Source organism: Falco peregrinus, chromosome 2, assembly GCF_023634155.1.
Source record: "Falco peregrinus isolate bFalPer1 chromosome 2, bFalPer1.pri, whole genome shotgun sequence".
Taxonomy (NCBI): domain Eukaryota; kingdom Metazoa; phylum Chordata; class Aves; order Falconiformes; family Falconidae; genus Falco; species Falco peregrinus.
In genome coordinates, this window is record NC_073722.1 from 70,819,747 (window position 1) to 70,847,361 (window position 27,615).

At 39.3% G+C, this 27,615-nt stretch overlaps 1 protein-coding gene across 2 annotated transcripts in view; it reads left to right on the forward strand.

Moving 5' to 3' along the window:
• The window catches only part of PPP3CA (protein phosphatase 3 catalytic subunit alpha), a 196,567-nt gene that overhangs the window by 135,235 nt on the left and 33,717 nt on the right, over positions 1-27,615 (forward strand). For both annotated transcript variants that reach the window (XM_055795230.1, XM_055795229.1), the window contains exons 3-7: positions 2,951-3,075; positions 12,485-12,596; positions 13,878-14,023; positions 16,292-16,431; positions 26,147-26,224. In XM_055795230.1, the coding sequence (XP_055651205.1) occupies positions 2,951-3,075; positions 12,485-12,596; positions 13,878-14,023; positions 16,292-16,431; positions 26,147-26,224 (601 nt within the window). The remainder of the gene's footprint in view (positions 1-2,950; positions 3,076-12,484; positions 12,597-13,877; positions 14,024-16,291; positions 16,432-26,146; positions 26,225-27,615) is intronic.

Genomic DNA, 27,615 nt, shown 5'->3' on the forward strand with positions numbered 1-27,615 from the left:
TAATATAATAATATAATATAAATACAGATTCAAAGGTAATGCTTGTACAAGAGTAAACATGAATATAGAGTAGTGTACTTTCAGAATTTTTTTTCTGCAACATGACGGGGCAAGATAATGAACTTCAAAAAGAGCTTTGCAGAGGCAACATGGAGTGGACATAGTAGAACCTCTCCTGTGGGCTCTTGGTGGGACAGTACTGCAAAGCTCGCCCTTAGTGATGGGAAACAGCAAAGCAACATGAAAGTGCCAATTTGATTAACTGTATGTAGCGTTGTAGTCTTTCAGTAGGAATCTGAGATCTGACCATAGTAACCTAAAATCTCAATATTAACTCGAGTGCCTCCTTCCACTGCTTTTACCTACTGATTTTAAGCTTCTCTTTTGGAACTACTTTAATTGGCAAGGCTGGATTTGAGGGGCTTTTTAGCTGTGTCCTGCACCACCACCCCCCACCACCACCCCCTCTTCTTTTTTTTTTACCTGGATACATTTATGCATGTGTTGTCATGTATAAAAAGAGTAGGCTCCTGTGTGCAAAGTGCCTGGAGTATCCACTGAGTATCAATTCTCAAGTCCAGTTCAGAATTTTGCAAGTCATGGGATTGCTAAGCTCTGCACTTCTTATTTCTGTCCAGTGATTTGTGCTCTGTTGTTCTGACTTGTGACAAATTCATGGACATAGAGCTACTTGGAGAAAGCTCTCTAACCTTCTTGGTTCTCTGTAAAAGCCTCAATGTGTTTACCTGTTCACACATGTCCATGTAACAACAACAACAACAAAAGTCTTGTTTCTTTGTGCTTTAGTGAAAGAGCAGAAGTTAAATCCCTTTAAAATCTTTCAGTCTTGTTCGACTTCAGGTTTTTGCACTTGGAGCAAATGGGGGCGGGTGATAATTGGTAGAGCTGTACAGTTATATAACTAAAAGCTTTTTTGCTGGAAGTTAGGAGAGCAGATTGCTTGGCCATCAGTATGCGACATGTGTTTTTAATCTTCCCACAGTGTCCATGCAGAGGAGTACAGTCAAGCGGTGTGTATTAGTTTGGTAGATTAACGTGTTCAAATGAAAATGCTATCAAAAATTTCCTTTGGGGTACAAATATTTTTTAGAGAAATAAAAGTGGTGGTATACCATTGGAGGATTTAAATACTATTTGTTTTTCCTGATTAAGAGCAGATATTCTTAGGAATTGTAAATGTTTATGGTTTTCAAATGAAGGTTGTAATCTAAAACTCTTGGGGTGGGGGAATGAACTAGGAAAAAGATTATACAATGTAACATAGTGGTGGTAAGAGTGCTATATGCTGGTTTATGGGGAAAAATACCCTGTTACTGTCACAGAACGCTCACCTAGCTGGTACTGGTGAATTGTGTCATCAGTTTCACATAAATATTCATGAGGGCAGTGACTGGGGTATCAGTAGTGTTTTTTCTGTACCCAGGGAGCAGTTGTTTGGTTGGTTTTGGTTTGGATGGGGATTCTTTTTATCTTTAGTTTTTGGATGGAATGACAATATTATATTGATCCTATTATTACTGTATACATTCAGAGAAAAGTGATACAAGTAAAATATATAATGTGACACTGGACTGAGATGAAAGACAATAATGTCTGAACACTGCATTGCGAGTTTGTTGAATCTGGTGTTACAGCTGTTCTATGTGGTCATTTTGTGTCCATGTGGCGATGTGACTTCAGCTTCTTCATGGTATGCCACAAACATGAGGTTTGTTTCTCTGTGATGGAACAAGAACATTGCATCAGAGAGAGCATCTGAAGTCTACTGAATTTAGTGTTAGCAGTTAATAAGAAGCTGGGCTGCTGTTGCAAGACAAGGTTGAACCCTTGGTTTATTCAGTTTTGTCATAATCACCCTTCTAGTTTGAAAATCAGGCATTTGTTTGGATCACTGAAGGGAGAACCATTCCAAACTGACCTCTGTAAGTCAGGGCTGTTAATGTTTTCTTTGTTAAGGATCATTTCCAGAAAAGGCATAGGCTTGGCCCTATACTGGGGGTGTGGAGCTCTCCTCCTCCCTTGGGTGGAGGAAACAAAGCAAGGCAAAACAATGCAGGTTTTGACACAGCACTGTTAGTTAAGCTTCCATGGGGTCCTCCACAAGCATTGCCTGCCTTCCTGCAGGAGCTTAAAATCACCCACCACGGAGTCTGCAATTTCACAAGGTAGCTGAGCCAACCTCTTAACTCTAAGGCACAGAAGGAGGCATCCCCACTTAGCCCCGGTGGCACACCACTTGCGCTCTGTCTGTCATGTTTATTGGGGCTGCTCTTTCTGGGGCAGCCACTTGTTAGAGTTACGTCATTGCAGTGAAGTGAAACAAATCATAATTATGTGAGGTTAAATAAAGCGGTAGAGGTTAAAGCATGAAAAGCCACTGTCCTCATGTAGAAGACATGCTGTGGGAAAGGAAGCAGGCCATTTTTTCTATACAGAAACTAGAAGTCAGAAGTTTGTCAGTTTAACCAGTGGCATACACAAAACAGGCATGCTTTGCATTTTGTGGAAAGCCTTCTGGTGTTTGTCTGAGTTTAAGACTAGGAGAAATAGAGCAGCAATGTCAAATGAAAGAGTAACTATGCTTGTACATGTTCTTTTTTTCAGGACTACTTTGGTTTGTCTTACCACTGTTGCCAATGTTGTGTACTGCGCTGGGCAGTAGGAAGAATAGACAATTTTTTGAATTGTAGGTCAGATTTGTCTAATGGCTCTCCTAAAATTAGTTGGTAGCCTTTTACACGCACATATATGGATGCACGTCATAGAAAAACAGCTACTGAGCAGCTGCCGGCTCTCACTGGTCGTTTAACTAGAGGATGATGTACAAAATTGTCATAATGTGTTTCTTATAAGACAGTGACTTCAGAATGTGTGTGCCTAAGATGATCTTTGCATGGTAAATCTGAATATTGCTGTTCTTCTCTTCTAGTTTGTGGAGACATCCATGGTCAGTTTTTTGACTTGATGAAACTGTTTGAAGTGGGAGGTTCTCCAGCCAACACGCGGTATCTCTTCCTGGGGGACTACGTGGACAGAGGGTACTTCAGCATTGAAGTAAGTATCTTCTGGTTTTGGCTGTGAAACTGCTTGCAGCCTATTGTGTGTATTTAGCATCATAATTTAACGAGTTCGGGAATACTGAAGCTCTTCACAGATACCAGTTGTGAGCAGAAGTAGTCCATGTTAATGTCACTATTGGTGTTTTCGCAAAGGTTGCTTGTTATCCAGCCAAATCCCACTGTATCCATGCTGGAAAGCTGATGGAGGATACACCTTGGTGCTGACTAGTGGCTGTCCAAATATAGCACAGAAGGCAGTCTGCAGTGTGCACAAGCTAAATAAACATGAGCTATTAGAAAAGACACGTAACAGAAAAACTGGATGAGCAACTCCGTTTAGTTTAACTTGTGGTTTTATTTAATCTGAGTCTCCTGGATGCAAAAATTTATGAAAATGGAAGCACTAGGTAGGGGATAAATGGGACAAAAAGCCAGCAGGTAACATGCTGTGCTGGAGAGGCTGATTGAGTTCCATGCAGGAGTAAGTGATCTCTGGCTTTTGATGCAGCACTTTAATCCACAGAGAATGTACAGGTGCCCTGCTGAAGGTGCTGAGACCTGGTGCAGACTCCAGTATCATGTTGTAGAATGTCGAGGTTAAGTGATAGCATCTTTAGCTTGTGAAAGAAACAGTGTCCTGTCCAACCTGCCTGTCTTTGACTAGAAACAAGTCAAATACCAAGCACAAATCTTTTGTTCCAGTGCTCATAAAACAAACTGGATTTTTTCTTCTATTCTGTGTTGCTGCTTGGTTTTGCAAACTGACAGATGATGTGCATGTTTATCAAATAAAACCTGACCTGCATTTATTCATGCAGATCATAGTTGATCTAGTCATGGAATGGCCAGTCAGAAGGCCTTGCAGCAGCTTTTGAGCTACAGGTTGACTCCTTTCTCTGAAAAGTTCAGACTTCAACTCCAAGTGAGGAGGGGAGAATACCCATTGTCTTTTAGAAGCAATATAGGTCCTACGATACACGGCTATGTGTCTGTGACTAGATAAGACGGCAGCACACGAGAACACATATACTGCTGTTTCGTTCTACATACCACATCTTAGCACACTGTTGCCATACTGATGTAAAATATGTGATCCCAAGGAGCTATTTATAATGTGTTTGTAAAATGGATCAGTGCATTGTCTTGCCAGTGTTATATTTACAGTGTGAAAAGTTTCTTAAAAATAAGTTTCCATACAACTACTTTTGCTTTATTAGTTCACGTTAAAACTTAATTTAAAATGTAAACAGAATCTTTTGGTACATTTTACAAATAGAAATATGCTATTCCAAGTGCAAATGCTCTAAACACTTAAGAATTGCGAGGTTCTTTTACCCACCTGCCAGACGTCAATGTAGTCAGGATTTAGTCTCATACTGAAGTCACCACTTTGATCATGTTTATATTTTTGAGCCATGTGTGCCTACTTCCTTCCTTTTCTGATCCACAGTGAACTGTGAGCTGAATTATTGCTGTGGATTACCATGCTGGATCACTTGGGGAAGGTTGGGAATGTTGGGGGGTGGCTTCACAGGTTTAAACCTTTGTGCAGCTCAGTCTTGAACCACCATTTTTCAGTTGTGATAACCTAGTTCTGATCTCCTGTAGACTTTGAGTGACCCAAGTTGTATCTGGAAGAGGAGGGTTTTGTCTTCATTTCTATAGATGTTTTTAATATAAGAAATAGAACAAGTGGATTTGCTTCAGCTTTCAAGTGCTTATCTGACAGTTTGCCAAAATGTACTCCAGGGCTATTACCAATTAAAAACAACAGAAAGGCATATAACACAAAGTAAAATAGCTTATGGGTGGGGAATAAGCCCCTTAAAATTCCTCATTTAGCAACCTGCACTTACATATTTAGCAAATTATATTCTGAATTTAGCTTTTCTGTTCTGGAATGCTACTCTTCTACTGGAAGCAGTACTGGCTTCTGGCAGTACCAAGGAAATATCTGAGCTGTCACTTATATTGTTCCTTTTTGTATGTGATGTTCTCAGACCACTACTTTTTTGGTCACATAACTAATTCTCCCCACCTGTCACCTTGATTAAAGAATGTCTTTGAAAGGAAAGGCAGGTTTCTGTTCTGTAAATTTATTTGGATGTAGAGCTATGCATTCAGGCATGAACTCAGAACAGTAAGTAGCGACAAGGAAAGGAAAATGGTGAAGAATGCAACTTGGCATGTTGGGGGGTGGGGGGGGGTAGGGGGTGATTTTGGTGAAGAAGGGGCCCTGAGCATTTCTAGCAGGCACCAGCTCTTGTCTGTAGTTTGTGTTGGAGAAGTCATGGTAGTAAACAGTCCTAGCCTGATTTCAGTGTGTATTTCTACCATGTCAGTAACACAGTGATTTTTATTCCATCAGTCTGTTGGCTCCCCTTTCTGCTGTGTGTTGCAGAAGATTACTGCAGTTCTGGGGTCTTTCTGAAAGAATTAAGTAGGTAGTCCAAGGTACTAATGGCGAGTAATATAAGCTTTAAAAAAATCCCTTCAATTGCCATGTGATATCTAGCGTAAAAGTGACACCATTGAGCTTAGACCTAGCTGAGTTCTGGAAGTGGGCGAGATAATCCTTGTCTGTGGGCTGGAAAGCATTTGGGATTCTTCTGGATGAAAGGTACTATATAATGTAAGCTATTATCATTAAGAACAGAGGAAGAAATTGCATAAGGTAGGTGGAAGGCATTTGATAATGCAGAGAGGAAAAGGGAAAAGTATTTGCTTAAGAAATGACAGTCCTTGCCCCACAGAGCTTTTTGATCCGAGGGCTCCATCCTTCATGTATGTGCTCTGTTTTGTGCACTTGGTTTTACCAGTTAGCTCCACTGCTTGGGGCAGGGAAGGGGGGCGGTGGAGGCAGTGGTGGTATGTGTTTTGTGTCTTTAAAATTAGTTCTAAGCAAGGTGTCACAGGATGAGAGACTAATAAAGGAATTAAAACAGGTAAAACAAAGAATGTCAAAATTGTAGGCAGACTGAGGCAAGGTTTCTCAGCACAGACCAAATCTTTATTCTGTAGCTGCAGCCTCTTTTCCATTTGACCTTTCAGCAGAGCCCGAGCATTTCTTCACTTAGAATAAAAAATTTCTGCAAATTGCAGTATCTGATTCAACACACTTGTTTCCTTGGCTCCATAAGTGATAACATTTCCCTGATGTGCTTGTGCACCATTCCAGGGTGGAATGGAATGGAAACTCTGGAGTAGAAACTCCTCAGTACTCACTTTCACGTAAGTTTTGTGGTCATGGAGGAAAGAAACCCAAATGATCAAAACAGAGGGCTATTTTTAAAACCAAAGAATAGTTAGAGCATAAGTAATTCTACAGGAATGTACTGTAAGGAAGAATGACTAATCTCTACCTGAGTCTGAAAACTCTCTTTTGAAAGGCAGACATAAATGCCATGCGTTGTAGGGGATGGGGGTGGGGTATACACATATAGACTGCTTCTCATCACAGTCTTAGAAATATTGCAATCAGAGTAAATACTGACTAGAATGCATTAATAATATTATATAAGTGAATTGTTGGAATTACTTTCCTGCTCAGTCCCACATGAAAACATACAGGCTTACATGTCAGTTGAATATCATAAGGTTCATAGTGATAATTTTTAATAGAGCAGACAGTTAAGAAATAGTTAACGGAGAATTAAACCAATATTCAAAATGAATAATACTGGAGTTATGTTTTAAGGTTCAAAACATGCATGCATCTTCATTTCTCGAACACAAAGACCAAAATTCCAGACCAAGAAACTCTTCTTGGGATATTTCCAGCAAGAATAAAGTGAAGTGTTTGGAGTGAGTCTGGAATTTGATAATCGGACTTTGCATCAATTAAAAAAACATCTGGCACTTGAGATGCATCTGAACTTGGTAAACTGTTAGAAATTATTAACTGGTCTCTCCCAAGGAAAGAATTATGTATAAATAAATTCAAGTTAGTAAACTGTGGGTGAAGTTAATGCTAGTGAAGTCATGTGTTTATTACCTCTCAAATCTCCATGCACTTTCTAGGACTTTATTGGAAGAATAAACACCTTTTGGTTTCCTCCATTGCTCTAATGTGCTAAGGTTTCCCAATAAACAGCTTGATTTAAAATGTAAAAGTTTTGGCTGGCAGTAGTAGTTCACCAGTGAAGTCAATTGTTTGTTTCACTTCTCTCAGTGTAAAAAAAATCTCTACACCTTAATTATCCTAAAATTTTCTTGCTGTTTTCTTTTATGTAACAATAGCAAATATGTTTCTCTGTAATAAGAGTTTGCTTCTTGTAAGATCTTATTTTTGCTGGGCAGTGCTCCTCGGAGCTGTGAATATTCAGTAAATCAGCAAATTCAGATTATTTCTATATGTATTAGATTCCCAGACTGGAACATCTGTTTGCACCAGGGCCATCCTCTCAGCTTGCCTGGTCCTGTGTCAGCTCTTCCCAAAGCGGGTCCCCAGCATGCCAAGAACCCCTTTTGGCTGCAGGGGTTAATGCAAGTGGGATAATGCCCTGGAGGTTGCTGGCACCGCTTAGCCCACACTGCTTCCATCTCTTTGTGGGACCCATTGTACCAGAAAAAAACTGAGACCAAGACATGAGGTCCAATGAGGAGAGCTAGGAGCCAGCACACAGATACCTGTTGAGAAAGTTCTAGCTATAAGAATTAGAGGAACATTTCAGAAAAAGAAAGAATCTTCCAGTCACTTTTTGGTTGAAAAAGAGGTCCTTCCTTCTTGGATATTTTAAGGTCCTTCCAAGGGCTGAAATGGGAGTGATGCAGTCTAGATATAATAAATACTAGAAAAGAGTACAAAGCAAGTAGCGGTGTTTTGCAGGTGATGTTTTAACAAAATCATCTGGGAGACTAGCTAGAAGAGAGTTAAAATAATTGAAGTCTAGAGATGCTAAAGGACCATGCAGATTTTAAAACAAGATTCCAAAGCAGCTTGGGAATATTCAACAGACATTCATAAAAAAAAAAAAACAAAACATAAGTTCTTGAACAACATCTTAAAACAGCTGAGACCCAGACCATGAGGAATGAATTCACTGTTTCTCCATAAGAAGTCTATTTCCACAGCAGTAGCCTTTTTTAATTTTTAAATAGGCAACCTGTATGTGCATAAGCACTGGTCTTAGAAACACAAAAACCAGGTAAATAACAGCACATTGATAAACAAGCTGCAACAAAGACTTTAAGTTGTTCACTGAGGATCTGCTTGATGCAAGTGGCACTACCTTGTTGTCCCTGTTCTGCAGCAGAGCCTTAAGAGAAGTGATCATCTTTTATGCCCTGAAAGTTTGAAACAAAAAGAATGAAGTCCTTGTTGTAGTGAAGGCAATACAATTTTTCTTTATTTGTAGTAGTGTTCAAAGTTTTCTTTCCCTGTGATCAAGGGATGGTAGTTCAGAAACAGCAATAACTTGCATCTCTTGTGAGTATTTTGGTTACAGATCCTATGTATCTTTATTTGTCCCTGAAATAAAGCCCTAATAAATAGTCATACCAGTAGTGTGAATGCAATTACAATTTCCATTGAGGTGGTTATTCCATTTTTGTAAGCTGTACCTGTACAAGGTACTATGATGGTATAATTATTTCAATGCAGTGTTTATATTTAGGTGAGGTGTGTGTTACAAGTGAAGGAGCTATGCTAGTACACTGTTCCACAGAGCATCAGTACAGACCTTAGCAAAGCATGGCTCAAATGATGCTTCTGAGTATGAATTACCTTGCATTTATTCACACTTAATTTCATCTGCTGGGGGAGTGCCCAATGCCAACAGTCATTTGGAAGGAGAGTTCATCTTTTGTTACCCGTACGAAGCCACACAGCTAACAGAGGGAGCTGCATCTCTTTCTTCCTGGCACGATCAGTGCAAAAGCACCCAGAAGTGAGTGCACCGTGTTACAGATTTTGCTGTGGTTGCAATCCAGTGGCAACTGTAACCATTTTCCAAGGTTCCTTGTTTTGAGCACATAACTTAAGATGCATGCCAGAGGTCTGGGACTTTCAGTTTTCCATTTCAGGAGGTGTCAAACTGTTGAACTGTGCAAAGGCTGAAATTCAGCATGCAACAGTGGAGTTAAATCCTAAGTCTGTTTTGAAAATACATGCCTTTGGCTTACACTGTGCTTAATTGCACAGACCTTTTCTTTCCTGATGCTGAGGCTGCCAGAACCTCAGCAGGAAAACAGCTTGACTATGGAAGGTGGGAGGTGGGCAGATTACCTCTTTGTTACAAACTTAATATATCTGCTATTTCAACAGCTGAAAGACTACGCAAGTAAGCAGGGGTGCAGTGTGAAGGCTGGCATTTAAGAGATGTATTTATTTTTTTTTGGTAGTATGAAATGGGACAGGCCAAAAATACCTTAGAGATGTCCAGATTGCAAGGTTGCTGCTGTGTATGTTACACAGAACTACAGCAGAGCTGATGAGTAGTATATTTTTGATGAAAAAGTTGGAGGAAAAAAGAGAGCTTTTAAAATTTTGCTATTGGGAAGCAATATTACCAAGTAATTGAACATTGTAAGATCAGATTTTCACCAAAGGCAAATTATTGTAACTCTTTTGACTTCAGTAAGAATCATGATATGCAAAGCAGAGTTAGAAAAAAATACAATGTTTGCTCATGATATGTTGTTTTTGAACTTAAGGATTTTGTATGTAAATGACTAAGTTGAAAAGCCATGAAAAATAGTCACCCTGATATTTGCTGTTTAGTTTGCATGGGGAAGAAAAAATCTGCTGATTAGTTCTTGTTTACTGTTACAATGTTACATCACTGGACTACTGAACAGAAAAGGGAGAAAATTAAAGGAATTATCTAAACAAAATAAGCCTTTGATATGGTACAGCTGACAACACAAAATATGAATGGTAGGCTTACGTTACTTGAATACTGTCAGGGAAACACAGAACTTTCTGGACTGCATTGGTTCTCCTTTATCTTCTCAGTCTAGTTCAATGAGTCTAGAGGGGAAAAAAAAATAAATCTGTGATAAGGAAATTTAAAGAGATTACCTGTAAGTAAGTACCAAATGCCAAAAAGATAAAACTTCCAGCTTTCCTCATTTTTACTGCTTCCCAAATCTGGATGATATTTTGAGTACCAAAGTAGTCACTTCAGTGTTGCCAAAGCTTTATGAAAATAGAAAAGGTTAGTTATGAGGGAAGGTTAAACCACTTCTCTTTCCTTTCTCCCCTCTCTCCTTCTTTCTCCCCTCTCTCCTTCTTTCTCCCCTCTCTCCTTCTTTCTCCCCTCTCTCCTTCTTTCTCCCCTCTCTCCTTCTTTCTCCCCTCTCTCCTTCTCTTTTCTTTTTTTAGTAAAGCACTAATCATTGTGCTTTTCTAAATTATAAGATCCTTTGGCAAGATTAGAAGCTCTAATACACAACTTTAAAAGCTGGAGTTGTTCTTGCATGGATGGAGGTATCCCTTTAAACTTACTGTCTCACAGCATTTACATCAAATTTTTGCATTAGCCAGTAAGCTCTAAGAAGAAGAAAGTTCTGGGAATTCTTGGAGGAATGAAGAAGTCATCTTCAAAGAGACGGAGGGTTGAGCTAGTGGTGTGGAGAAGTGCAGGCTTCCTTCCCCATTGAAGTGAAATCCTCAAACTCAAGTCTGCTGGAGTTTGTACAGAGAGAAGACATTCTCGAGGCTCACCCTTTGTGTTGTTTTGGGCCACAGCAGGTAATTCCTGTGACCTGACGCCATAATTTCATGCTGGCTTCCGTCAGCATGATCTGCCTGGCGTTCTGATGTCTCTTCTCTCTTCCTGCAGTGGCAATAGTGCCTGGGAGGCAGAAGAGGTGGTGTGAGCTGGGAGGCCTTCCATCTGTTTCCAAGGGGGAGAATTAATTTTGCAGGTCCTGGAGGATGCTGCCTGTACTTTCTGCTCTTTTACCTGGCTCTAGACCCTCTGAATAGAAGAACAGAAATTACAGAGCGCAGGCAGAGCATCCAGGTGTTTATATGTAATAAATTCAAGACAAAGAGTAGTATAAACCCCCTGTTGCTATGTAATTATCTATGGATAGTGTGAGGCTTAGCACAAACATAAGTGTTGTATCCTTTTTCCTTTTTTTTATATGATGAGGACTGCATAGCAAATGAGGGAGCAGAAATCAAAACGTTGAGACATGATTAATGTAATTATGCTGTTTATCAAGACATTCTGAACTGTAGAAGAGAATTGATGCTGTACAAATACAGAGGCATTACATTGACAAAAATGCTGAATTTGCTCTTTAGTAGAAACTGGTTAGGAGTACATTCTGAGTTTCCAATCTATTGATTATTAAGGTAAATAAATTTTGTCAATAGAAGGAAGGGGAGTGTTAGGAGGTAGCTGCAAATGAAAGTCTGGGGGGCAGGGACATTGTGACCTTTTGTTTCTCGAGCAACAGTTCTGCAGTTTGTGGGTATTTAATGAAGGAAAGATTGGAATAGAAGTTGTTCAGACAGTTTTCTACCCCCAGTTTTTTGAGAGGCCATTGTGGTCTGTACAGTGTTCTTGCAGATGGTGGTGCATCTCATGGGGTGAATGGGTCTTAGTTCCATCAGCTTCCTTGTAGCTGTGAGTTTGTCAGCCAGGTACCTGGGCAGGGTCATCCTGCACAAAGAATAAATCTTCCATTAAGTTTGCGAGTTTACTCATTTGCCAAGAGTCTTGTAATGCAGCGTTGCTGTGTCAGTTTTGTTTTCAAAGCAACTATTTTAATCCTATGGTTTTGAGAGGTCTGAGCACAGATTAGCCTCTCCCAGGCTTCTCTTTTTTTATCTTTGAAAACATGTCTAGAAGAAATGTCATCTCAAATAGAAATCTGGAAAGATAAAAGGCTTTATAGAAGCTTTATAGTAACTTCATTTAATGCAAGAGCTTTGTGGGTTTTTTCTCCGTTGTTTGTACAGAAAAATGTTAAGTGAAAAATCAACAAGCATTCATTGAAAAACTGTGTAATACTGGAAGCTGAGGTATTTCCTGAAGTGTGAGTTAAATTGTTCTATGGCAATATTTCCTTAAGCCAGGAAACATGGATCTTCCGGTGAAATTGTTTCCACGGCAGATTTCTGCCTAACCTACCAGGTGGAGAGTGCGCACTTTGTTTTAAAGGTGTGCAGCAATTGCTTCTTGATAGCTGGGGCCCCTGAAGGCAGTGCACCACTGAGCAGAGGTGTGAAACTTTATCAGAATATAGGATACTAGTTTCAGCCAGTGCAGGTTAAAGTGCAAAGAAATGTTTGCATGTAATGTATGAAGAGTGAAGCTAACACATTGCAAGTAAATGTTTCACACGGAATACTTTTTCTTCTGCTAGTATTTTTGGTGGAGCTGTACTTACGTGGTTGAACTACATCCTTAATTGTGAATTATATTTTTTTTCTTGTTTCTGATTTACAGTGTGTGCTGTACTTGTGGGCCTTGAAAATCCTTTACCCCAAAACACTGTTTTTACTTCGTGGGAATCATGAATGTAGACATTTAACAGAGTATTTCACATTTAAGCAAGAATGTAAGTCTGCCTTAATCTTTCTCCTCTTAACTCCCTTTTCAACAACTTGATTTGTTATTTTGTGAGTATTTGATGCTTGTTTAATTTGAAATGTACTTTTCTTCTTAACGATCATTAATGTCAAATTGTGATCATCATTCTCTGAGAAGGCAGTCACCTTGCAGAGGCTGGAGAGGGTCCTCAGTGGTGCAGAAAGGAAGGGGTTGGACCCTCCACAGTGGGTAGTGACCAACCACCTGTACAAACCCAGGGGTGTTGTCACTTGGTGCTGCAGGTATCAAGGCACTTCAGCTTGCCAGCCTGGCCTGCAAAGCAGCCCAGGGCTACTGTGCAGACACCTGAGCCTGGATGCTCTTGGTAAACCCATGTTGGCACTGCTTTTTGCAGTAGCTGCTGGTTTGCTGCCCCATGCAGCCGCCTAGCAATCAAACCCTGCCAGCACACCAGCTCAGGTATCTCTGACAGGACCCCGATCGCTTGAGGAGGAGGTGGCATCTCACTGGCTCTCCTGTACGGCAGGAGAAAAATGCAAAGGATTTTTATATTGTGTTGTTGGGTTTTTTCTTTAAGTATAGCATTTTCACATTTAACCTCTAATTAGGTTTAAACTTTGCAGTATGCTCTTTTTATAGGAATTCCTTTCTGTTTTGCAAGAAAGGATACAGGGACATGTAGAAGCTCATTAGATATAGACCTTCACTTGCGCAATGAAGCTTTGTTTGTTTCAGTGGCACTGTAATCTGAAGCTATTGCCATAAATCTGTGTTCCCCTTTTGGCGTAAGGGATAAAGGAAATATTAATTGGCTCCAAAGGCGTCATGGTTTACTGAGTTTAATATGCATATTGGTAAATTAACATTTCAGCCTCATTGTACCACCTCGTTCATTTCAGAATGGCATTTCTGTAGATAATTACAAGAGACTGTGCTAAAGTTCTGATTACTTCATAGAGATCATATTGAGTGGTAATGTAGCAGAAGACAACCACTCAACAGACTTCTTAAGGTTTGCTATGTAGATTTCATGGCAGACTATAACAGTATATTAAATTGTTTATTTACATTTTCTTAGAAAATAGTAATAAATTTGGCAGAACTCTCACTAGTTTCACCTCAGAATCTGAAGAATTTTCCAGCAGCGAATAACAATAATCCGAAATAATTTTTTGCATGAGGCAAGCTTTGATACAGTCCTCAGATTGAGAAACTAAGTAGCATCCTAATTTCTTTTTTCCTCTTAAATATTGATGGCACTTTCTGATACCATCTTGATCTTTAAAAGGTAAAATCAAATATTCAGAACGTGTATATGATGCCTGCATGGATGCCTTCGACTGCCTTCCCTTGGCTGCTCTGATGAACCAACAATTCCTGTGTGTACACGGTGGCTTATCTCCAGAGATCAACACCTTAGATGACATCAGAAAAGTAAGTCTGAATAGTGTTCAGGCCTAATAAGTGAACCATTAATCACCAGCAACTACAACTTGAATCCTTTCTTACTGTTGTTCATTTGTGTGAGATGCTCATATGTCATTTTGACGTTCATGTTGACATTATCACCTTTTAAAGGTCTCTTTAAATGGAACATGAAAGGAATGGCTCCTATTAGTCTTATTTTATTGAGGTGAGGGAATCACCGGCATCCAGTAAAACAAAGTATTTATCATCTTCATGTTCTAAAAAAAGCCCAATAATCTGTAGGTATATAAGTATTTGGGAATGAATGAATAAATAGCATGAATTTCTTTCAAGTATTAATCTACTAGCACAATGTAAGCACACCATCTGAGGACTCCTTGTGCCTTGTTAGGCACTCTGCACTTCCTTGGAGAAGAGGTAAAAGTAGCTGTAGAAAAAACTCAGGATACTTAAAAGATATAATAAAAAATTACGGTATAATTGTAATTACTATAGTTAAAACAACATTATTATTTTAAAAAATGTCAAGAGCTTCGTTCTCTGTAGGTCCTGCCACATTTTTAATCGTACTGCATTTGAGTGCCTAGTAAATGAAGTGAAGCTTAGTAAATTGATGCTTGAGTGGTACTCTCGTGTTCTGAGAAGTTTCTTTAAAATCTCATGAAAGTTCAAAGAACAGTGTCAGATGTTTTTTTCACATAATCCAGTGTTGCTGCACATTATGAAAGATTAATTTTTTTTCAGATCTTTTTTCAGTAAAAGAGATCTCAGTTGATATTTCTAAAAGCAGGTATTTAAACCATTCATTCTTAGTGTTCTCAGCAGAAGAGATTTTCTTGTTTCTTGCTTGCAGTTTGAAACCTGCAAACACGAATGTATACTTCTGAGCTTTAAAGTTACTAAAAGATAAATTATATTCTGAAGTTAATTTGTAGCCTACTAAGAAATTAATGCAGTTTTAAAAAGAAAAAAAAACCAACAACAAACTTGAGCCAGTAATTCCACATTTTGATTTAAAAGCAGTTAGATTAACTGCACTTTTAAAAATTATTGAATGTAAAGTTTTGTTTCTGAGGTAAGGGTTTGCTATCTCATTACATAAGTATTCTCTGCCTAAAAATTAGCTGGCTTTGCAAGAATGTTATGGCAGAATAAAAAGTTCTCAGATTCTAGATTAAGGTCATTAACATCTTCACACATACACACACCCTGCGAGCAGGTTTATTCATCTTGGTTCTGCATATTTATGAATTTTTATTTAATTTAAAGCTAATTTTAGTTACAAAAGCATTATTGTTAGAGGGCTGAAATAAGTTAAGTGTAGGTATGCCGTGAATATTTCATGACAAGGACACAAAAGTAAAATTGTAGAGGTCTCATCACAGCTTTTTAACTGAGTGTTGAAAACATACAAAAATTCTTTCTCTTGGAAATATTTTTTTGGGGAGGAGTAGGGAGCGTGGGGGGTATGAGTTGGGTATGCTACTAAATCATTACTTGATCTTTCTGGTCAGAGTAGAGAATGTTTTGTAGTGCAAGCCTGATTCATACACACGTCTTAACAAGGGGTGCTTTTATATTAAAGAATTTTTGCAAAGGAATGCTGATTTTTAATATTTCTGTATTTTGCATGCTTTGTCTTATTCGCAGTAAGATTCCATATAATTTGAATTTTTTAATACCAGTAGTCAGGCAGAAAGAGGAGGCTTTAGCTGCTTGATTAAGGTTAATGTTATGAGAGCAACAAGAATATCATGGCAAGATGCTGTAATGCAGAGATATTGTCTTGGTATTTAAATATGATTTTTTTGTGAAAATTTATTTAAATAAAAATGGGAACTTGCTTTGAAATAACTACAGTATTTTTTTCTTGAGGTGCCTCACGCACATAAATTGAGTGCCATGATGTTAAAAAAATTTACAAAATACAGAAATACCATCTTCTCTTTTGTCTACTGAAATGATTGCAAAATACAGTAGAAAAAAGGGGGGGGGGGAATTCCACATTAAAATTATATAGAATGGCAATCTACTGTATCTCTTCGTTTTTGGTTATATCTGTTTTTTCTCCTCTTTGTGAGTGTTAGCAAGGAGTGTTTTACTTTTACTCAAAATCGGTTGCTATAAAGCTGAGAGCGGCCCAAAACTGAAAAATAGATTGCTTTGGGTCTCTGTTTACCCACCCATGGGATGAAAAAGGGCAACTTTGCTTCAGTGTTTCTTTGATACATGGTTGAAAGAAGTTAGTATTTCTTTGTCTCCTATTTTTCTTAGTTAGATCGATTCAAGGAACCACCTGCGTACGGACCTATGTGTGACATCCTGTGGTCAGACCCACTGGAGGACTTTGGAAATGAGAAGACTCAGGAACACTTTACTCACAACACAGTCAGGGGGTGCTCGTACTTCTACAGGTGAGTATTACGACTTTGAATGGGTTTCTGTACATGAACTTGTTCTGGTTTTGCAGTATATAAACATTTGCTTGAAGTTTGTGGCACTAGACAACTGGGCCTTTTTTTCTGCAGTCTTGCCTTGTTTTCAGGTAAATTCATGCTTGGTTTGTTTGTATCTTGCTTTCAGCCACAACTGGGAAACCCTAAAATTATTTAATTTTATTCACCAAAGCCTGTGTGTTGTGTTTATGGCTGTTCTTGTAATTTAGGGAATTACTGTGATGCTTTTTAAAAGGGATAGGTAACTACATCTCTAGTTTGAAAATTAGAACTTAATTTTCGATGAAAGATGCCAGCATTGGAAAACGCACTACCGTATCACTCTGCAGGGTAAGTAAATATTGTGAATTCCCACACACGGGTACTTTTTTTCTCTCAGTTTTATCGAACTTTTGTTTTTGTTTGGGAATAGTTCTTCCCAAGGAGTTCAGGATTTGAACAGCGTTGGTGCCTGTAACATTCTTACAGAAACATATGATGACTTAAATGCTGCAAAGACATCACATTAATAATCTTCAAAATTATTGCTTTCTATGGACCTTTGTTATTAAAACATAACTGAGAATGTTCCTGGAAAACGTAATAGTAATGGGGATAGAAGGATATCTAAAACAAATGTAAATGTGACTATTTAAAGGAAACCTTCTTCTCCATTTCTGTTCTACTTCGTGGTAATTGTCCTTTGAGTGTAGGGGCTTTTTGTCTCTCTCTCTCTCTCTCTCTCTCTCTTAGTAAGGAGCCAGAAGACTCTCTCTCCTGCACATTAAAGGAGCGGATTTCCTTGTGTGCCAGGGGACATGTCCCTGGCCCCTCTTTAGCAATGCACAGGGAGACCAAAGCAAGCAACAAACTGTTCCCTTCTCCCAGTGGTGCCTGGGTGATGACTGCTGCCTTTCTCTGTTTCTAGTGGTAGGCAGCTTGGTTTGTAGACAGAGTCCTGTAGGCAGCAGGCAGAGGACACCCCATTAGGTGTGCTTGAACTGGTGGAGAAGAACCTCCAAGCAGTACTTCCATTCCGTCTTCCCCATAGGACGGGCCTGTGTTACCTCGTGAACAGTGGCGATGATTATGTTATACCCTCCTCTGACAGTGTGGCGGGTTTGAGGGATTTTGATTTTTCTTGTTTGTTTGGGGTTTTTTTTATTGTTGCTGTTGTTGCGTATTTTGTTTGGTTGGGGTTTTTTTGTTGTTGTTACAAGGACACAAGAGTAACAAAACTGGCAGGGGAGGAGGTTAAATGGCAAAATGAGCAATGTATCCAGTGACATCTTAATTAAAAAAAAATACTTCTTGTTCGGAAGAAATGTGAAGATGCTATTGAAGTGTTAAGGGGTGGTTGAACCTTTTAGAGGGTGTGGTTCTGGTTCAGCCCATGCTAGTGACAAGCAAGTCTAAGTTTTCCCAACAAGCTCAGCAGAAGTGAGGAATCCAGCTCTTTCAGTTATCTTGGAAAATCTCACCTTGGACATAGCTGACCTGTAGCTGTTTAGTAACATGTCAGAAGTAAATCAATGGCTTCCACCAGTAACCAGGAGACAGGGCCGCTGGAATCAACCGCCTCCTTGTTGGTAACGTTAGTTAGGAAGGTAGCAGATGGTTTGACTTCTAGAAATTAGTTTTCCTAGTCCTTCTGTCAAGCCGTAATTGCTGCAGCGTGGGGCTGGACTGAGAAGGAAGCAGTTTGCAGTGCAGCCTGGGCTGCTGGCATGCACCTTGTGCAGGCCAGTCACACTGCCACCTTCGGATCAATAATGACTGGAAGGGACTCCATAAACATGCTCTGTCTCATTATGAAAGAAGGTGTTATGCTGCTGCAAACAATTGATCGGTGCATAAATGGGCTTATGACTCTGAGGGCTGAAATCATTCCTCCTCATCTCAGCAGCACCGAACGCCAGAGTGTGCCTGGGACTCCCAGGCACCGCAAACAGTGAGTAATAGCGGTTTTCCCTCGTAAACCTCTCTTACAAAAGTGAAAAACCTTGCAAACGTGCCTTGCGCTTAGATACAGGGCTTACTATACACTGGAAGAGCGCTTAGATTTTTGTTGGCTTTTTCCCCCCAGAGTTCTGTTTCTTAAAATTACCATAAAATTTCCTTAAAATATGTATCAGTTTTATCCTGAAAATATACCAGATCTAGTCTGTGTCCTGACTCATAATGAGAAAAGTGCGTGTTTCAGGAAAAAAGGAGGTATTTGGACGATACCTACTTGTCAGGTCATGCGTGAGGGACATGTAACTGCTTAATGATGCGAGCAGAGGACGCTTGGAGTCACACTATCTGGGATTATATAAAGGCAAGTGTTCGTGTCTTCTTAATAGAAGTGCCTCGTTTCTCTGGAAGGTCGTTAATTGCTCACCTAATGATAATCCCTGGGGGAAAAAAAAAATAAAAGGTATCCATTGGTATGCAACATCTAATTTTGCTTGCCTTTTCTGATTACTTCCTGAGAAAAGGAGTGAATTTCCCTAAGTTTGTAGCCAGCTACATTTGTAAAGGAAGGACTGAATTATGCAGTCCTCCCTCAAGAATGTCTGTTGGGTGGATGGACTGTGTTTATTCTTCAGTGAATAAAATTTGTTTTGTTTCTTCAGTCATTTCCAGAAAGGGAAGTTAAAAGGTAGCAGTGGGCATTTTAAAGGAAGGTCAGGAAGATTTCAGACACACATGTGAGGCAGGAAAATTTCTAGATGATTCTGATTGCTTAATTGCAAGAAATAAAATGAAAGTCATTTATTACAGTTAACAGACATGTTCATTATAAAGGCACGTTTCAAATGTCTTTTCTGTGATTTAAACTTCCTACAACAAAATGCTATGAGGAAAATGACGGTTTTGTGGCTTTCTAACTGTGTACATACAACATATTAACAGGACTTCCCAGCTCAGAAATACATGAATTCATCTCCATTCAGCCAAAACTCATTTATGAAATGTTGAGCCATTTGTATAAGGTAAATACAAATGGGAAAGTAGAAAGATTGTAGCTTACAGTAGTCTGACCAGCATCTCAGTGCATTACCTTAGGTGGTTGCTCACGTATAGCCTATTGAATTTCAAACTGACACGATTTTTCTTCAAGAAGTTTCCTTTTGTGTAAGACTTCTTGAAACTGTTATGGCTAGCGCTGTAAAATGTCAGATCTTGAAACCACAGGCCTAACCTGTCATTTAGAGATGTAAAGAACAGTCAGCTTAATTTTCAAGGGTGCTAAGAGTCACTGCTTAATGCAAGTCTCTTGCATGCAGCAGCATTTTGCCATGTGGATTGTCGAAATTTATGGATCCTTGAAAACAGCAATAGTATAATGCCACAGTGAAAAGTAACTCTGAAATTTAAGTAAATCTTGGAAATCTATTAATGTTCTCTGGACTTTAAAGTGAGCAAGGAGTGATAGTGATGAGATTTCCTTTCCTCTTCCTGAAATTTAAGGTTGTACATCCTTCATAGTCATGGTCATGTTGGTGCAATTTTATGAAAAAGTAGAAATAGCTGGGTGCTAGTTGTGAGTTGTTTTTTAATGAAGTGAAGCTTTTCTTTCATCCGTACCCAAAATAATGTCCTATTCAGGGAATCTTATGAACAAGAGAGGGAATTAATTTGTCCCTGAGTGGTGTTCCTCCCTCTCTTCCCCTGCCGATTTTCCAGCTGATCCAGCTGGTAAAGAAGTTTTCCTCTGTTTGTCAGACTATCTACTATTGCCTTGAATTTATTTATTGAATACTTAGTTGCACATAGCTGGCTGTACTGATCTTGCCAATGACTCTTTGCATTTATTTCGAGGACGAGTGGCAAAGTAACTCCCAGGCATTTCTATAAGAAACTTATCTGACTTAGCAAGATATCCTGCTACTTACAGTCTTGAGAATAGTTTTTTTCCAGTGATCAGAAAGCTTGAAGAAGTCAGCTGGACTTCTCTCTCTGAAAATAATATTAACTTAAGGATTAAGTTAAGCAATTGGGTTTAAGCAATTGTTAAGGTGTGGGGAAAAGTCTTTTCTTTATAAGCCACACTAGGACAGGGAATGTCATCATTCCCATAAGATTTACTGGATGGATGAAGAATTAAAATATTCTTTCATCACATTTGGACAAAGTTACTATGAGCATGCATGGTTCTAACTGTGAAAAATTGTGATTGGACCCACACCCAGCTTGTTTCATTTCCCTATTGTCAAAGCTCTGGTAAAGAACATCAGGAGTTTGGTTGCACCACTGAGTTAATTAGCAGTGTTTTATCATATGTAAAGTATATCAAGGGCTTCCTATCAGGAGTAAGCACATGTGCAAGCTTAACACTGACTTTCTGGGATCCTTTATGTGTATAAGGCTTGGTTAATTACTGTTAACAAGAGCATGAGAGTGGCATGAGCCTGGCCAAAGTCAATGGATGGCCTCAGAAGCAGAGCAGATATTCAGAAGTTTTCTGCTGGCGTGGTGGTCCAGCCTTGGGTTTTCATAGTGAGTCTACTATCAGTTCTTAAGGAATGTTGAGTTTTATAAAGCTGTTTGGCTGTTGACTATGTTGTTACATTTTTCAAAAGCAAAGGCAGAATGGTTAGCAGTGGCAAAGAGTGACTAGTTTTGCAGACTTGTCAAGAAGTTCATTTGCCAGCCTTGGATAGCAGTGAAATGGTTCGGCTTTACAGATGTTCTGGGGCAGAATAATACTGCCAGCACATCATTTCAGCGGTTTACTTTTGTTAAGTTTGTGAGTATGCAAGGACTAGAGAAATATCTGCTAAAAGCTTTGGAAGATTGTACCATGTTTCACCTCAGGGTGAAGGCAGAGTTGTATGAATGTTCTGGGGTTTTTTTTGCAGTAGCAGCATTTTAAACTACTCTTCCACTCTTCCTTCTTCCAGGCCAGAAGCTTTTTGCTGCCCTCACATTATCTGCATAGCTGTATTGGTAGAATTGCTCATGTGCTCCATCAGACCTGGGAATATATCCAAGCCTAAAGAATGACTCTGCAAAAAAGATAACATGTTTGTTCTAATCCCAATGCAGTTCTCTGCTCTGCTCTGCTTCTCAGTGCAGCTTTGCAGACAGCACAGCTAAGGGCAAGAAAAAGCACGTGGAAAGATATGTGCTCGGAGCTGCCTGGGACAGAGCACCAAAAGCATTTGCCTTTTGGAGACTGAAGTGTGAGGCCTGTGGGCTTTGCTGAAAGCCTGTTTTTATATGTGCATGTAATCTTAGAGAAGCTGTTGGGTTAAATTTGATTTTCTTCTTTTTAAAAAAGCATTTACACCTCTGGTTTAATGGTTTGATGAAGAATATTAAAAAATATATATAATTAAATCCATCCAGTTTTTTCCTGTTATTGGTTGAGGAGCAATCTGAAAACGTCTGCCATTTTGGTTCACATTAGCAAAGTATTGCTCCTCTCCCAAAACTGTGTAGAAGTAATCAGTGATCATGCAAAAGAGACCTCAGAACTAGTACACTATGCATGAGGCATTTTAATGAAAAAAGGGTGCTGAAGTAGGGAATATCAGTCACATACTCCACGGGGAGTAACATCTCTGGCTTTTACGGGGGGAGGGGGGGTATTTTGTTTTCTCTGTGAGTCACTGCTCTTCCATGATTCAACATGACACATGAAGCACAGGCAGAAGGCTGGGTCGTTCTGGAAAAGCCTGTTGCGTGGGGGGGTTCTGTTTGTTTGTTTTCCCTGTTGGCCAACTGCTTTATTTCTGGCTCATCTGAGTTACAGTCTGGGTTCTGCAAAGGAGGGCAAGGAGGAGAGTGTTTCTGGAAGGGTAGCAATCAGAAAAACTAGTAGGGAATTTGATGACAAAATGATAATTTTCATTAGAAAGACTAGAAAAAAATTTCCAAGCAGAAGTATTTTCTGTTGGAGCTAGTTTCTGATAACTTTTGCCATAATATCTATTTTGTTGGCATTTTGCAGGACTTCCTGCTGTTTACCTGGAAGGCATGTATTTTTGTGTTGAGGGAATATTGTTTAATGTGAAATTACATTTGGGCAGGAGCACACTGATGTTAAGAAAGTGCTGGAAATTAAAGCCCCTTATTTATTGTCACACTGGTATAACATATATAATAACTGCATACGATGAAACTTTGCTTCTCCCCAGCTCCAGCGTTAACAAATAGCTAAAGAAAAATGCCTGAGAGTTGATCTGCTTCTTTTTTAAAAATAAAATATCCAGATAGACTGCTCATAGGTTGTAGTGCTCTGGGTATATGAGTGCTTGCTCATTGCAGATACCATGCTATTCACTTAGAAGAGAAGATGGCAGCCAGATTTTTATTTTAATTTTTGTGTGTGTGTGTGTATTTGCATGGAGCACTATGTAGCACCTCTGCCTTTCTAGGTGTGGAACCTGTAGAATCAGCCAAATTCTGCTAGTAGAAGTCTATTTTCCACGATTTATGAAGAGTAAGATAATTAAGAAATAAAAAAAACCCACACCACTTTTGTACTTTTGAAATGGAAAGAAGAGCCTATCGTGTCTATTCAGGAGCATTTTTTTACCACTTCATTATATCTACTTTAAAAGCAGTACTTAACACTGGATGAAAAGAATACTAGGGGGGGAAAAAGTAGTAGGCTAGACGTTTTGGGCAGCTGCATGGGTAATGAACATAATCAACTGTCTATCAGATTTTTCACTATAGACCCCAGTTTTCAGAAGTTAATGTAAAAATTTCTAAACAACATGTACCATAAGTCTACATTTAGTCACAATTAATTATGAAAATAAATGTATGCAAATTAGTTCTCATTTGCCAGTGGTTTGAATGGCAGCCTGTCAGTGTATGTGAGATCACTGCAGTTGCCAAAATGATACCCCACGTAATTTGGGTATTGAAATTATTTTATAATGGCAATCTTTTTAGACAATTCCAAATACCAAACCTGCAGCTGAGAATATATGCTAGATTGGTCAAGTCCAAAACCAGCAATATACCATTCTACTGGATTTGTAGCCTCTAGCTGCAAATGACATTTCAGCTTTGCAAAATATCCAGGAAGACTGGAAGCAAGCCGTAGCATTTCTCTTGGATAAACTGAAGGAAGATGATGCATTAGATTTTGCATTATTTTTTTTTTTTGAGTTTTCATCTGTTTAATGCATGAAGTTGAAATTCATGGGTCTCTTAAGCAATTGCAAGTGGACTCTGAAGGTGGTCCATGAAATCATGGCTGGGACAGCAGGTCTCTTGTGTAATGTTTAGCTGAGAGATACTTTTTTTTTAACTTGCTCAGTATTTTTAGCAACAGCTTTTACTTAAGTATTTTGTGTAATATAACTGTATGACTGCATCTTGCCCCTAAGGTACTGCAGAACAGTCTGCTCTTGCCAGGGTCTTTGATGGTATGTACGATCCTGTAACATACCTGTATGTGAGTTACACTTGGAGATTCAGAGACTCTGCAAATTTGTGTTATTTACAGGCACGCTGTGAGCCCATTGTGCTGCAGAACCAGCACAGGAGCGATCATGGAGATGCCTTAATGTCTGCCCCAACACCTTGTATTTCCTTCTCTAAACTTTTCCAACTGTTCTGTTATTTGAACAATGGGAGAGTTGAATCGATAGTGGAAAATAAATATGGGGAATGGGTGTTAATGTAGGGTCTATCTCGCTTTTTCTACGACTGTCAGATGATGTTTCAGAGCTGCTATATGAGGTTTACACCTTTTGCCACCAGTTTTGATGGGTTTTTTTGAGCAATGATTTTGATTGTTGCTCTCCAATTTGCCCAGCAATGAGAAGAGAGGGAATTATAATGTCTGTGTGTCACATCCTGGGCCTCAAATCCAGGAAAAGCTGTGTTTTGGTCCTGGTCTCAGGTTAGATGTTGCTCTGGGGCAGGCTGCGCTCAGAAAACAGCCCAACTCTCCACATGTGCCAGCCTGCAGCTCCACCACATTGGCTTTGGAGCTAGGGTGCTTGGAGCTGGTCAAGCTCCAGTCGGACAGGGGGGTGCAGGAAAGTACCAGCTCAGACTCCTGTGCCTGGCCAGCTTGTCTTGCTGCTGATGTGCAGGCAGCCTCTGGGACTGGAAGTAAATTCAGATAGTGACAGGAGGCGGTAACACTTAGTTACTCCCGAGATCAGTGTTTTAAAATGCGATTCCTTTAAGCTGCTAGCCAGAACGGTGCCAATACCATGCTGCGTACTTGCCAGTGAGCAATGTTCAGTTCAGAAGTGCCTTTCAGACATAGGGTCACTGGGCTGCAGGGGTGTGGGTGAGGTCACCTGCCACCTCGCAGGGGTGCCCACTTCCCACCCTGCTGAAAGGTCATGAAATATAAAACAATCAGCTGAACGATCGCTTGGTTTCAAGGCTGGGAAATAAATCTGGATAAGGCAAAACAAAACATATAGGGCTGGCCCAAGGAGGGGGGAAAGGGAAGAGCTCTAGGTGTCATCTGAATAAAAAGTCTTTCCCACCCTTTAGCATTGTTTTGTTGTGGTTTTTTAGGCTCCTGGTAACCTTTTGTCAAATTTGTGAAGTCTTTCTTTATTCCAGTGCCGCTTCACCGTTACCCTCTTCCATGCAGGTTCTTTGTTCAGTTTTGTTCTTGCTACAGTTGGATTTTGACAGGAGAAGCCAGGAATCTGGCTTTCTGGGGTTCTGTATTAAATTATTAATGACAGGAGAAGAGAGGTTTTGCTTCCTGTCTTGAAATGATAGATGGCCATCGTGCTTTTTATCCTTCAGTGCAGGCATGGAGTCTCATCAGCGGTTTAAAAGCAAGAAGAAAACAGTTGTTACAGAAAAAACTTATTTTCAAAAGCAACGAAATGTGGAGTCATTTTAAGTTCTGTAACAGTTAGGTATAATTTTAAGTAGTTTTTTTCTGAAAACTTAATATTTCACACTTGTGCTGTCAAAGCTGCATTCAGGTTGTGCTATGTTTTGTTTTTCGTGTATGTGATTTCCGTAAGTGTTCAGTGTCTTAAACAGTAAGGGTGGTTTTCACAGTGCTGAGGTTGTAAGAAAGGGCTCCTCTGTTCTCCTCAAACAACACTGTCCATGTGCAATGAAAAATATGATAGAGATACCTCTATCACCATTTTTACTTGATGATATTTTTTTTTCATTCATACAATAGAACTTGTCTTGGAATTCAATCGGCACATTTGGGGGATTTCAGAAGTCACAGAATTTACATGTAAAATTGCCAAGGGGAAAAATAATTCTTGTTTATCGAGGAGATGAAGTTCAGAAGATCAGAAGTCTCCAGTTTGGAGACTGATTTGCCTTTCTCCTTTCTGTATTTCTCCCTCTCTTTCGGCACACCACTTCATTGTCTGGTGCCGATGAACAGCCTGTGGGTACTGTAGTTAGTGGGTGAGGACGTTTTTCTGTTGCAAGCAACCATTGTATCACTTTTTTTTTGAGTACATTGAATCTTAAGGTTTAATGAAATTACTTTCTTTCTGACAAGAAACAAGGTGGTTGTTGTTATGCAATGAATTGCAACATTCCAGAGTTCCTCTCCACACAGTTATGGGGTGGGATTAAAGAAGGTGCTGCTGCTAGTGTTGTCTCTACTGAAATCTGCTGGCAGAGCAGGGGCTGATTTCATGAATGATGCATGTTGGATGAAACATTTTTGAAAGCTGGAGCTGAATGTGGTGCTTCTGATAATGCCATAACAGGTGCTATTATTTTCTTCTAACAGTTACCCTGCTGTATGTGAATTCCTACAGCACAATAACTTGTTATCTATACTCCGAGCTCATGAAGCCCAGGATGCCGGGTAAGTGTGTGTGGAGAGGGGGCACTAATAATGTATAATGGCTTACCATTGTCAAACAGAGCAAGGAAAGAAAGAACTGAGCGAGAATGAACTGGAAAACTTAAAGTTGCAACCGCTCTCACTTTCTATGAATGCTGAACAAACGTACACTGGCATTAGAATGTCTTTTACATTATTATTACTGAGTTACAGGACTTAATGAATCCTCATATATCCCACTTACTTAGCCTTAGTGATCTTAAGTGGCATAAAATGACCAAAAGTTACTTGAGTGGCAGACTTGGGAAGGAAAACAAATTCAGCTCAGAAAAAAGAAGTTTTGCAAATGTTCCTGAGACTTCTGACACACTGATTGCCGTGATGCCTTGGAAGTGATTTGGCTCACAAAGGCCATAACTGTCATCCATTCAAGTCTTTCATACCTACCTGAGACTTCTGGGCCTGGTGGTTATACAGTTTATCAAGAAAATAAACTTGTGGAGCGTGATATCTAAAAATGATTTAATGCAGGACTATCATTAATCAATTTAACGAGTTTATTAAGACACTTGTGCAAAAACAGCCCAGGTCAAGCATCAAGTGTTGATGGTTCTCTCATGAAACTATTGTTAGTGTAAAGCTACAACTTCTTATGCCGCTTTAAAAAAAAAAAAAAAACAAACAAAAAAACCCCCCAAAAAAACCAAACAAAAAAAACCCAACCAAACCCTATCTATTCATTGAACTGTACCATACTTCTGAGATGTTAATGAAGGATTAGTATCTGAATAAATAGCTTTGCATATCTTGCATAAATTATTAATGTGTTTATTTGGAGGTAGAAATTTTACCCAACCTGAATAGTGATAAAAGATAAAGTAGCAAGATTGTAGGAATGAGGTCGATATTCACTATGCGTATAGAAAGCTATTCTGAATGTTTGAATTGTCACATACTTAAAAACTTCAATGCAATTAAAAGCAAGCTATTACTCTGACAAAAATAGCTGGCATGAAATACTCATGGGTAATGAAATTTCATTTTTATTGTATTGCTTTCCAATAAAGGGTGAAAAAATTTTGTGGAAGGGATTGCAGTGAAACTACACAATAGTTTCAGTGCAACTATTGTGGATATTTGTCACTTTCTTCAGTTTCTTGTAGTTGAAGACTAAAGAGCAGTATTTGTGTCTTAGTAAGACAAAAGCACTGTTTGGTTGGTTTGCTTCCAATTGCTTGCAGCTTTGATGCTCGATTGATTATATGTTGGTCCAATAAGGCTTTTATTTTTCATAAGGCAGCAAGGTTAGGTAATGAAAACATGAAAGCGTTCATACACTGGCTAATAGACTGGATGAGATTAGACACAGCACCGAAAATATTGGATCCCCTGTTTCCCCTCCCTTTCTCATA